This window comes from Schistocerca cancellata, chromosome 7 (genome assembly GCF_023864275.1).
Source record: "Schistocerca cancellata isolate TAMUIC-IGC-003103 chromosome 7, iqSchCanc2.1, whole genome shotgun sequence".
Classification (NCBI taxonomy): Eukaryota; Metazoa; Arthropoda; class Insecta; order Orthoptera; family Acrididae; genus Schistocerca; species Schistocerca cancellata.
In genome coordinates this window covers 341,172,448-341,185,745 of record NC_064632.1, presented here as the reverse complement: position 1 = coordinate 341,185,745, position 13,298 = coordinate 341,172,448, and the positions used below count along the sequence as shown (strand labels likewise).

General features: G+C 39.0%; 1 protein-coding gene across 2 annotated transcripts in view; it reads right to left on the bottom strand.

Moving 5' to 3' along the window:
* Positions 1 to 13,298, bottom strand: part of LOC126092570 (nidogen) — a 308,151-nt gene that overhangs the window by 71,431 nt on the left and 223,422 nt on the right. For both annotated transcript variants that reach the window (XM_049908247.1, XM_049908248.1), the window contains exon 14: positions 4,379 to 4,669. In XM_049908247.1, the coding sequence (XP_049764204.1) occupies positions 4,379 to 4,669 (291 nt within the window). The remainder of the gene's footprint in view (positions 1 to 4,378; positions 4,670 to 13,298) is intronic.

The following is a 13,298-nucleotide window of genomic DNA, read 5'->3' as shown; positions in this document are numbered from 1 at the left end:
ACCCTTTATTTCCTGCTGAATCCATGGCTTAGGCACTGGTTTTCCGTCACCTTTGCATGCAGGAAGAACTATGACAATGTACTGCATCCTTCTGTGGGCTATACAGTGTGTAAACTTTTAGATGGCAGACCTCTCCCTAGTCCTGAATCGGTAGAAGTCGACAAACGTCGGGAGGCTTCGGTAGGCACGCAGTTTCGACTGCTGCCAACATTACGTAGCTGACTGTGTTGTACAAGGTAGCCATTGTCGTCTGCTTCATTATTGTTTTGCACTGTACTGTTCTGCGTGTTTTTATTGTGCAGTTGTGCTAAACATTATCAAAATGAGTGAAGAAGCAGTTGCTGGCCCATCTCGGGAGTCGCCAACAACCCCTACCGGTAGGCCTACGGTTAGAAGGAAACCAGTATTATGTAGCGATGCTCGCAAAATTATATTTTGTGTGATTGAATGCTGCGAACGGGAAAAGGAGCAGAAAAAATTGCTTCACCCCATTTACAAATCTTCAGTGAGAGCTGCTACATAAAGCATGCATAGCATTGGAAGATTCAAACAGTTTTCCAAGATTCATCCTGGCGTATCACCACAAATGCCTGGCAAGAAAAGGTGAGTTTCCATTTCAGATATTTTGTTCACGGTCACTTTGAAGGAGCCCCTTATTTTGTCCGATTTACCTTATATTTCATTTTTCCTTGCTAACGTATTGCTATGTATGGAAACACCACTGGTTACTGTATTATTTTGAAACACATTCATATTACAGTACATTTCCAAATCCAAAAAAATGTATGCAGTGCAGAAGGCATTTTCTTATAAATCTTTCTCATGCTACAATGGCCTAACTGTTGAAACATTGTCCATTACTCTTTTCGGGCGTTCGGAGAACAACTCACCAAAGTTTCATTGCAATCAGATGAATGGTTTGTGAGCGCATAGTAGACAAACATGCATACATTCATTTTTACATATATAGATTTTAATGTACATGATGATTTCAGTTTTGTTTACAAACAACATTTAAAGCGAGTTTTACTTCCAAGCCTTTCGCCTGCTTTCGTGTAAGCATGGCGCACAATTTGTAGTGCCAGCACTGCAACTGGTAGGTGTGTGCCTTGTCCCCCCCCCCCCCCCCCCATGGCTCCCCTCCCCTCGCCAGCCAATGCTTGCTTCCTCCTCTACCCGCACTCCCCTCACAACTCTGCCGTCTACGGTCGCAGGTTCGAATCCTGCCTCGGGCATGGATGTGTGTGATGTCCTTAGGTTAGTTAGGTTTAACTAGTTCTAAGTTCTAGGGGACTAATGACCTCAGAAGTTGAGTCCCATAGTGCTCAGAGCCATCTAGCCATCAACTCTGCCGTCTTACAGTTAACACAGTGCACCAGTGCCCTGGTAGTAGACACCGAGCACCAAGCAACACAGTTGCCAGGTCTGTATGGGGCCAGCACACCAGAGCATGCCATCCACCATCTGCGAGATTGGTATCACCAGGGTCCTCCACTGGTGTTGGTGGAAGTAGCATCTTAGCAACCAGCCAATGTACCATCTGCCGGCATTTAAGCAGTCTCTCCTATTATCCAGCCACCACTCACACACTTTGATACTGCCTATGTAATTGTACTCTATGAAGATGTTTTACTCTGCTTATTATTGGACTTCTCTCACGGTAAAGCTCTTTGGAATTGTGATTTGTACAGTTATTGTGATGTTGTGTTCAGTGTCAATAAAAAACTGTCTGTTGAGTGTTATGTTTCCTTGTGTGGATTGCCACAAGGTTCCAGCACACTCCAAATGGTAATAAATCTGGAGATATTGTAGGACAAGGAATCTGCACACAATCAAGGATTCTCTTTTGTAAAATGGGCTGTATACCTATAAGCACCATCATGATTCTGGGCCCATTACACAGAAATGGAAGGCAGTAGGATTGCCTCATAATTTTGCTGTCTCTGTGGTTATTAGAATAAAAAATGTAGCATGTGGTTCAGTAGTGCTAGAATGTCCATTCATTGGAATCATAGCCAATCCCCCCTTTCCTAAATCACTTCCAAATCATAGTGCCTCAATACTCCATCGCAGACAGGCACAACAAAACAGCTGCTAAAAGACATTCTTCTAAAGTAGAAAACACACACACATTTACACAGGCACAACTCACAAAAACATGACCACTGTCTCTGGCTGCTGAGACCAGACAGTGCGCAGAAATTGCTCTTGATGGGAGAAGCAATCTGTGGGTGGTGGGGTAAGCAGGAGGCTGGGGTAGGGAGGAGGAAGGTGTGGTGCTGCTTGTGAATGGATGCAGTGACATAGTGGGGACAAGGTAGGGATGCTATGTGCAGTCAGGAGGAGGTTTGAGGAGGGGACGGAGGGAGGAGATGAAAGGGGGGGGGGTGAGTAGAGAAGTAGAAAAAGGGGGAAATACTAGTGAATTTGCTGGTGGAACAGAAGACTGTGTAGTGCTGGAGTGGGAGTGATAGATGATTGTAGAACAGGGACTAGGGAAGGCTGAGGCCTTAAGGGGACCTTGGATATATTGCAGGGAGAGTTCCTACTTGCAGGTCCATAAAAGCTGGCATTGGCAGGAAGGAGCCACATGGTGCAGGCTGTGAAGCAGTAATTGAAGTGAAGCACATTGTGTTGGGCAGCATGTTCTGCAACTGGATGGTTGAGCTGTCTCTTGACCACAGTTTGTCAATGGCTGTTCATATGGTCAGACAGCTTGCTGGTTGCCATACCCATGTAGGAAGCAGCACAGTGATTGAGCTGAGTTCGTAGATCATATGACAGCTTTCACGGTTTCAACTATATATTTTCATGCCCGGAAATGAGGAATATCCAATGCACAACCGTTCCCACTCAGCCCACAGTGGTTTTCTGCAACCCACCAATCCTATACAATATCATTGTCCCATCCCTACTCCAGCCCTGCTCCCAACCTCTTGCGTCATGGCTCATATTCCAGCAGTAGACTTAGATGTAAGACCTGTCCCATATTCTCCCATCACTATCTACTCAAGTCCAGTCACAGGCATCACCTCTCCCATTAACAGCAGGGCCACCTGCAAAAAGCAACATGTGATCTACAAACTCAGCTGTAACCACTGTGCTGCTTTCTACTTACACACAACAACCAACAAGCTGTCTGTCCGCTTGAATGACCACCAACAAACTGTGGTTAAGAAATAGCTGGACCACCTAGCTGCTGAAAATGCTGCCCAATACAATGTGCTTCACTTCAATGACTGCTTCCAAGGCTGTGCCATCTAGATTTTTCATACCAACACCAGCTTTTCTGAACTGCGCATTTGGGAACTCTCTCTGGAATACATCTACATTCCTGTAACCCCTGGCCTCAGACTTTATTAATCCCTTCCTTCACCTACCTATCCCTGTCCCTGCTTCCACTACTGCAGTGTACAATGCAACCCAATTTGTCCCTCTCCTCTACTTCTCTCATTTTCTGCTCCTCCCCCATCCCCTCCACCTCGAACTTCCAAACTGCACTTAGCAGCCCTACCCTCTGTCCACCACATCCCTGCATGCTCCTACAAACAGCACTGCACCTTTCCCACACCACCGCCCTGCTATCCTTCCCTTTCCCTGCCCCAACCTCATCCTTACCCACACCACCCACAGACGGCTTCTCCCATCAGGCACAGTTGCTGTATGCAGACTGGCCTCAGTGGCCAGAGACAGTGCTCATGCATGTGTGAGTTGTACTTGTGTGCATGTGTGTATGGTTTCTACTTTAGAAGGCCTTTTGGTTGAAAGCTCAAATGTATAGCAGTCTTTTTGTAATGACTGTCTGTGACTCAATATCTCCTCTATGTGATTAGTAGCAATCTATTCTTTTCATAATATTGTTATTATTCCATCCTGGATTTTGCATTGTTTGATTTTGTCTGAATACTCTGATTTACAGACTTTACCTATCCATGTAGTGTTAAATGTTTCATTACGGTGCCATACCCAGCTGTGACAGAGCACTTAGATTGAACAAAAAACACACTCTATCATCATATTCCACGCTTTAGTCAGAATGTACCTTACAATACAAACAAATGGTAAACAGTATAAGTATAACAATGTTTTGCTGTTAGATTCCCGGAACTGGTGATAGGCCTTTGTTCTATTGTGTAGATGTCGCACATTGTTGTATCCTTGAATATTAAAATGCAAGCTGCATAGTTCAAAGGAAAGTGATTCAACTACAGACAGTCTTCAAAAATTTTGTGTGGATCTTTTGGTCCCTAATACCACACTTCAGCAGTATCTCTTTGAGAAAAGTGCACAGTTATGGGCTGGAATAATGTAATCTGATAACTCACAACTGATCTTCACATCAGTTTACAAAATATTCATTGTACTACTACAAACTTACACTGTTCAGTTTTAGGCAAGCAGGCACCATTCCGAAGTTCGTAGCTTGGTGGACATAGACAGACCCCAAGTGTACAGGTTGGAGCAGGTGCTGTTTCTTCCTCTGACTGGCCAGGAAGTGGGCCTGAAGGTGCAAGGGTGGATGGTGGCTGCTGAGGCAGGAGGGTTGAATCAACACAACTGTAGCCATCTCCTACATAGCCCGGCAAGCACTGACAGTGATACCCAGCTGTCAGTTCATCATAGGCACAGACACCAAATGGGGAGCAGTTGTTGGCCACTGTGCAACTTACTACAACAAAAACCACATGAATGAAATTAGGGTTGTATATTGCTCTTACATGAACAGTAGAAGTATATCCAGAAACTCAATACAACAATGTTTAGCACATTTCTTCATAAATAGTATTTATATGCCCAGTTACAATTAAGCAGTTAATTACAACACTATCTTTTCTGTAAAATGACACAAAATTTTAATCCATTTTCCTAAAAATATAGGAAGCATAAATTATAAAATGAAATTTGTATCTATAGAAATGATTACACATTTATTGTCTTCATTTTTTTATACTTACAGTGGTCAGTTTTATTTTTTACCGCTCTTAGTAAGTACGGGAAAAATGTTTATATGTGTCAGCACATGCCCTACCTTATTCTCATAATCCTACCAAGTGAGGTGGCACAGCGACGAAACTGGGTTCACATTTGGGAGGGTGGAGCAAATACCCCTCTGGCCATTTTGACTTAGGTGTTCCATGGTTTCCCTAAATTGATCACGGCAAATGCTGGGTAGGTTTATGTGAAAAAGATATGAATGATTTCTTGCCCCAAATCTGGCCTTGTCATCCATCTTTAACAACACTGATGCTGAGAGGATGTAAAAACCCCAAGCTCCCTTTCTACACTTCTACACTTCACAATTTAGACTAAACATTGCTGCCTCTTAGAATGACTTTATTTCTTCTTCTACTTCTACTTCTTCTTCTTCTTCTTCTTCTCTCTCTCTCTCTCTCTCTCTCTCTCTCTCTCTCTCTCTCTGTCTCTCTTTTTTTTTTTTTTTTTTTTTTTTTTTTTTTTTTTTTTTTTTTTTTTTGAACTCATCCATATTGTAAGAAAGTGGTACATTAAATGTGTCTTTGCAGTAACTGAAAATCTTATAACCTCACTTATCAATCTTTTTCCAAGTATTTTCACTGCAAAACAGTATTGCTTTCTCAAATATAATTTTTTACTTGTTGAATATAAAACTTTATTTGTTACTTTCTGTTAGAATTCTGTGCAAGGAATCACAATTTTTGCTTGCATACTTCACAATAAAATAAAGTTTCATGTATGTGTTTACTGACGAGAAAGATTTGCAATTCTCTAAAGACAGAAAAGCAAATATACAGTGTCAGTTTTGAGTATTAACTTGCCTTTGCTGTAAAGTGCTTCAGACCTTTGATAGCCTGACTAAGACAGTCAAAGGGATGTGTTAAATAAATAACTGGATCTGGGCTTTATGTTACAAATGACTTACAGGGTGACAATTAATGAACTATAAGGGGGAAAAAAACATAAATTAGTTACAAACTGTGGCGTGCACACACTTTATTCAACATTCAAATGTTGCTACAGATTTTTGGATTTAGCTTATGACATGTTTGATATGCCTGCCATCATTGGTGATGATGTGGCACAGATGAATAGTGAAATCCTGCATGACCCGCTGAAGTGTCAGAATATCAATGCTGCCGATGATCTCCCGAATGGCTGTTTTCAGCTCAGGAATGGTTCTTGGGTTATTGCTGTACATCATATATTTAATACAGTGCCACAAAATGGAGTTGCATGTGTTCAGATCCAGAGAATATGGTGGCCAATCGAGACCCATGCCAGTGGCCTCTGGCTACCCCAGAGACAGAAGTGGTCCCCAGAGTGTTCCTCCAGGACATCAAACACTCTCCTGCTTCGATGGGGTCAAGCTCCATCTTGCCTGAACCCCATATTGTTGAAATCAGGATCACTTTGGATAATGGAAATGAAATCTCCTTCCAAAACCTTCACGTACCATTCGGTAGTCACTGTGCCATATATCATTCCCATTATTGCATGACAGGACATTGCACACCATACAGCCACCTGTTGAGGGTGACGAGACACCTTGATCACAAAAAGTGGATTCTCAAATCCCCAAATGCACCAGTTTTGCTTATTGACAAACCCATCCAAATGAAAGTGGTCTTCGTCGTTAAACCAAACCACACAGTGCAAATTAATTTCCATCATGCCTCATGGCCAAACATGCAGTTTGAACACACTAATGCAAACTCATGATTTTATTTCATATAGTTCAATGATTGTCACCCTGTACATACACGATGTGATATGGGAAATAATTGTTCATTTCATTCACAGGAAGAGGAGAATACAGAATGGAGCCATGTACTTTGTGGCTAAGAATTTTAATTCCATCAGTATACTTGAAATCCACATTCCTTTTATGCAAGAGCTAAGGGGTGAAATGAAGCAAGATGGAATATCTCAATTACTCAGATATCAATCAATCTTACCACAAATAGTATTTATTTTCGTGTTCAACATTCCTTTACAGATCTAATTTATATACCATATGTACATGACATGTGGCAATTACTTTACAAGCTGTATTTTCTAATCCTTATTGTTCATAATGTGACTTTAATAAGGCTGTACAACTGGCATCACTATATTGTTTTAGGCTGTGTATCAAATACTACAACACTGTTTTGTATAGTTAAACATCATAAATTTACAGGTGCAGAAACACATGTCAGACCACTGTCTTTGGTATTCAAAATTGCAGGATTTTATAATGTTCAATTCATTTTTTCACATATTGATACAGAAAAGAAATGTTTCTGGCAAATAGTAATTGAGGCATTCTGTGGAGCAACAACTCAACTGAAACATAAATACTGAGATTGAGATACAGAGCACCAAACATTTTAAAGTTTTTTATTCATTTCAAACTCTCATATATAGACTACATTGCAGTCAAATAAAAATGAAATATTGTGGTTTCAGAATATATGACATGATAGTGTAATATGTAAGACTTACTGACTTATTTCAATTTCAGTTAAGTCATTCTTGCAGAGAATGCCTCAATTACAGCCATGTTTGTGACCATCTACATATTTAAAGATAATATCTTAAGAAGAAATTTGATTATGCTGATAATTTATTCATTTCAACAATGACCACATCTTGTCTAAAGAATTGAGAAGTTTGCCAAACTATTAAGGAATACAAATTGATTTACTTTATTCACCATATGGTGTCTACAGAGTAACTAGTTTCAAGCATTTTTGCTGTCACCTGTCTAAGATGTTTGACTCTGTGAATCACAATATTCTCCCATATAAACTGAGGTTTTATGAAATTTATGATATAGCTCACCAATGAATAATGTCATATCTAATCAGAACAATGCAGAAAGTTTTACTTAGTAATTCAACCCGTATAATCAATTTAGATTCTTCTGACTGGAGGGAATCAGTTTATGGGGTTTCTCAAGACTGAGATGTAGATCTGCTTTTGTTCCTCATATATGCAGTTGATCTTACATGTAATATCCAACAGACAGAACTAGTTCTTTTTGTGGATGACCAGCACTATTTTGTTATTTAATGTTTGTAAAATTTGGTGAGTGAACACATAAATGGCAATTTCAATGAGCAACTCTTCTGAAATTCAAGCTGTGAAATCACAGCTTGAATTTTTACTGTTTCTCAGTTGGTATACTATTCTAGAATACATCATATTCTCTGAAATTTTGGAAAATAATATCAGTAGTGAAACAGGTCAGTAGTTATTGAAATATTTCCTATTACCTTTCTTACTTTTAACAATGGCATATTACAATCTCTCTGGAAAAATGCCTTGAGATAATAATGCATTACATATTTCAGATCTTTAACAATGGCATATTCCAATCTCTCTGGAAAAATGCCTTGAGATAATAACGCATTACATATTTCAGACAAGATTGGGCTTATTAAATAGCAACAAATCTTCAGTACTGTGTTGGGAACACTATCAAATCCACATGAACTTTTATTTTTGAGTAAATATGTTATTTTCTTAATTTCAGAAGGAGACTGAATTTTATGAGAGTTGTTTTTGCAGTATACGGCCATGATTTTTCTCTTGAACTGTTTGTCCCCATATTTTCTACTGCATTTAAGAAATGGTTATTAAACCTATCTGTTGCCTACACTTGATCATTTATAGCCCTTCCATTTCATTCAACAGTGATGTTATCCTGTTCTTCGGACTGTCTCCCACTTCACTACATTCCATAGAACCATGAGTCTGTTTCTGATATAATATGCATGTGTCTTGATTTTTTAAATAATTTTTCTTAGTAATTTTGAGTGGCTTTTGTAGTGTACAACTACTGCAGGATCTGAACTTGTTGTTGCCACCCCTTTTCCTTTTACAAGATACTTTAATCCCTAAGTGATCCACAGTTTTCTTACACATCTCTAATGTGCTTTCTGATTAGCTTATGTCAAAAGCTATTTTCAAACAATGGTATGAATTTATCATGAAATAGATTAAATTTTATGTTAGCATTTGGTTCATCATAAATTTCATATCAGATCATCTTTTATTAACTGTTCTTAAAAATATTTGTTCTGGAGTCATTAACTGTTCTGTCTGATTTCCACTGAGAAGTATCTGCACTGTAAGGCACTATGTTAGTTAGCCTAACTGTGCATCTTGAGCAGGGAAAAATTTTTTACTGGATATACAGTTATTTTATTGCTTTGAGCTTCATCAAAACAAAGACTATGAATTAGGATCCCATTGTCTTTATTCAGTGAGTTCAGTCATTCCACTGCTTCAGTTGTTGCTTCTAGCAGATTGTATCATGTCCCTTGGAATTTCCTATGTGGAAATATGGAAACTCTATTTCAATGTTCTGTATTGTCTGTTCTTGGAAGTACAGATACGCTGAAGACTTTTGGGGATTTTTTACTTAGAGAGCATAGCTTTCATTCTGGCATGCCCTGTTCTGATACTGGTCGGGTGGCTCCATTATTTCTGAGGCAGGTGCATTCCTGGAAATGGTTTGGGTGGGTCTGTGTAGGTAGGTACTGTAGTTGCTGTTTGAAAGGATGCCTTTTGTTCTTTAATTTCATAGTTGGGGGAGGGGATTTGTGAGAACACATAGTTGTGGAAGATTTGTGTGTGAATGTTCCATAGATTAGCCTCATTGTATTGTTAAAGTGTATGTTTACCTTCTTAACATGACAACTTCCATTCCATTTAGGAGAGCAGTAATCAGCTACAGAATACACCAGTGCTTGTACTGTTATGTGTAGTGTCTTTGTGTGTGCTCCCCACTTTGTTCCAGCAATTTCTCAACTTAATCTATTTCTGGTTTCCAATTTTTGTTGTGTAGTTTCGAGATGCTTTTTAAAGGTGAGGGAGCAATCTAGGTATACTCCAAGATGTTTTTTGTAAATGATTGTGTTTTACCTTTCTGCCACAAAAGAATACATTTAGTTGTATACTTTCTGTGCAACTGCTCAGATGGAAACAGTATTCCTCAGTTTTCTGAGGATTGTGATCTCTAGATCATTACTGAGTATTTGCTTGCCTTGCTCATAGTCCTTAGACTGTACAGTTATTGCCGTGTCATTGGCATAATGGAATTTTTTGCAGTTTGTATATGGAAGTCACTGCTAAATAAATTTAAGAAGAGTGGTGCCAGTACTAATCCCTCCAGGAATCCATTCTTGATGACGAAGTGTTTATAGTGGCATCTTTCACTTAAACATCAGTAATAAGTGTGTAAAATATTGTACCTCAGGTAATATCATTACTCAAAATTCTATCAAAAAAAAAAATACACATTGCTAGAATTTTAGAATAAAAACCTCCAAAAAATCCATGGTTACCACTGTAGACAAATTTTTTCTATAGCAAAAACCATAAGACATTACTGCAAAATATGTTACATAGTAAAATATCTCAAATATAAGATTTTAGTTTCCAGAATATTCTTTATTAGAAAATGCCGTTTAAAGACCATAAAACATCAGCTAATCAAAATAATTTCATTATCAACAGTGTAACAGAACTGCTTACAATTCCTGTCTTTTGTGTTACTATTGCATATGTAATTTTTTAACATTATGAGAAGGAAAGTAGCTACTCACCATATAGCGGAGATGCTGAGTTGCAGATAGGCACAACAAAAATCTGTGACTCAGCACCTACTCTATATGGTGAGTAGCCACTTCCCCTCTCATAACATTGTTACATTCCAGCCTGGATTTTCCATTGATTAATATGTAATTTTTTTATAGTTTAACATAACTGCATTCAAATAAGCACCAGAGACAATGCTTCAAACCTCTGTAAAGTGCAGTCCGTCATCATTTAGCAAGCAGTGAGTGATGTTCTTACAGTGATTCCTAATAGAGGCTGCTGGCAATATTGAACCACAAATAACATGAAAAGGTAGAAATTTTAGGAAGCAAAACTTAGAACACATCAGGCACTTACTAAAAAAAGAAATATGGAATGACATATACAACTGTGAGAACACATGTAAAAAATTTGACATGTTCATGGAAATAGTCTCACATTATTTCAATATTTCTTTTCGAGTCAAAAACCAAAATTCAAAACTAGTAAATGAAATGTTCCTTGGCTGACGAAAGGAATTAAAATATCTTGTGCTGAAAAGAGGATACTTAATAAAATTTCAAGAAAACAAATTTTACGGAAGTATTTCTGACGAATTTCAAGAATTATAAGTGTGTGCTTCACAAAGCCATAAAATAACAAATGATTACCACATAATAATGGCCAGGAACCACATAATAATGGCCAGGAACAAAATGAAAGCCATGTGGAAGTTACCTTAGACTCCATGCTGACCTATCTTGTAAAGATAATGCATCTTTGTATGGCAAACTGAATTTAATGAGTGTGTTTTGTGAAAATGAATGTGCACTGACTAAAATGTAAACATCAATAGTGTTATGTGATCTGTGCTATACCATCATTTTTGTTGCTTTCAAAGTTCTTGGACACACTGCCGTAACCAATCATCAGAGGTCTACGATATTATGGTGAACAACTGTTCCGCCATCATAAGGTGGTGCTGATGGAATGAAGTGTCTGCCGCGTACTGGGGTATTTATACCCGCTGGTCCAGAGTTCAGGCCTCACCAACCCTGTTGCCATGCTTGGTGGTGGAGGACATGTGGCTGCGGTGGTGGGGGTTGGGGTGTGTGTGTGTGGGGGGGGGGGGGGGGGGGAGTGACAGTTGCCTTCCATCTTCAATCTGTCGCACCTACTGCCCAGATCTCACATTCTGCTTTGATGGAGCTTACTAATGGATCCCCTGCCTTACTTAGTTGATTAAATTATCAGTCACTCAGATTTCAATTGCTTCTCTGAAAATGCAATCCCACAATTTATTCATGGTGGCCAGGACTTTTGATTACTTGTAATTCATTTTATGTTTGTTTTCAGTGCTGTATTCTGCTTTTGCTGAGACATGAAAACTGACAACGGCTGGGAGAGTGGTGTGCTGACCACATGCCCTTCCATATTTGCATCCAGTGATGACTACTGGTTGATGGTGATGGTGGTTGGTCAGTACTGTTGGGCTTTCCAAGGTCTGTTTGGATAGAGTTTAGTTTAGTTTAATTATTACTGACTTGCTGCTGCAGATTTGTTGGGCTGCATTAAGCCTGTGTGGTGCTCACGTTCTGTACATCAGTCTTCAATTGTGTGGCTTGTTTGTTCAGTATAAATTTTTCTGCATTCACACAGAACTTGGTACACTTTTTTTTTTTTTTTAAAGAGATTGTAATAAAACTCATGCTTTGGACAAGGACAAAAACTGATATTATGTGGTGCTTTCACAGTAGCCTTCCAATTGTGGAAGATACATTCCCAGTGAACAATAAAAAAGTGGTTATATCATAATCTTTTTCTGTGTTTTGATTCTCCAAGTCATTCTTGGTGATTTTGTGTTGCAGGGTCATCCAAATATGTCAGTTGCTATATCCGTGCTCATGGGAGATGGATTCCAGGTGTCACAGCTCTGCTGTCAGACTTCATTCATCTGAAATGGAGTATGACCTGTATACTAGAATGTTCAGCATGCTGTTCTTCTGTGAGGGATAGTGGCAGCTGAAGGCATAGAGATATAAATGCATATCCTTTTCTCAATGTCCTAGTTAAACATAAGCCTGACAGCATGCTTGCCCAAAGTGTTTCCCATAAGTCAATGTAAACATATTTATATTTGTCTGACTAGCAATGCAGGGTGTTCCATATAATTTTATGCATCTTGTTCACAGGTTTGTTTAAAGTTTGGGCAATTCTCTGTGCACTGCATGTTTGCACACCATCACTCAAAGCTGTGGACCCAACTTCTACTGATGTTGGATCAGTTGTTTTCCTCCCTCTCCTACATTGCATTTCAAAAGAGTCTGTCTTTTCGAATTTTCTAATCATTTCTCTAGACCCTTGGCAGACATCAGAGCAATGCATTTCTTCATACCATACCAGAACTTCTGCACAGCTACTGGCACATAGTGACCATTCTTGTAAAAGAGCTTTTCCGTGCAACCCACGATCTTTCATTGAGACAGTCATGCCAAGTATCCCAGATGCAAACTGAGGAACAGTACATACCCTGCACCTTTATTTTTACACATTCTAGCATCATCTAATGGTAAAATTTACATTTTTTTCCTTTTTTCCCTCCATAATGTTTCTCTCTCCTTCAATGACATGCCATTCAGATTTGATATAATTCTGAAAATTGGTTTGAATTTTACAGTGTTTTGAAACTCGAACTTTAATTATAGTGACTCTGTACACAAACAGAATTTCCATTTGTTCACAAAAAAACCTTCGTT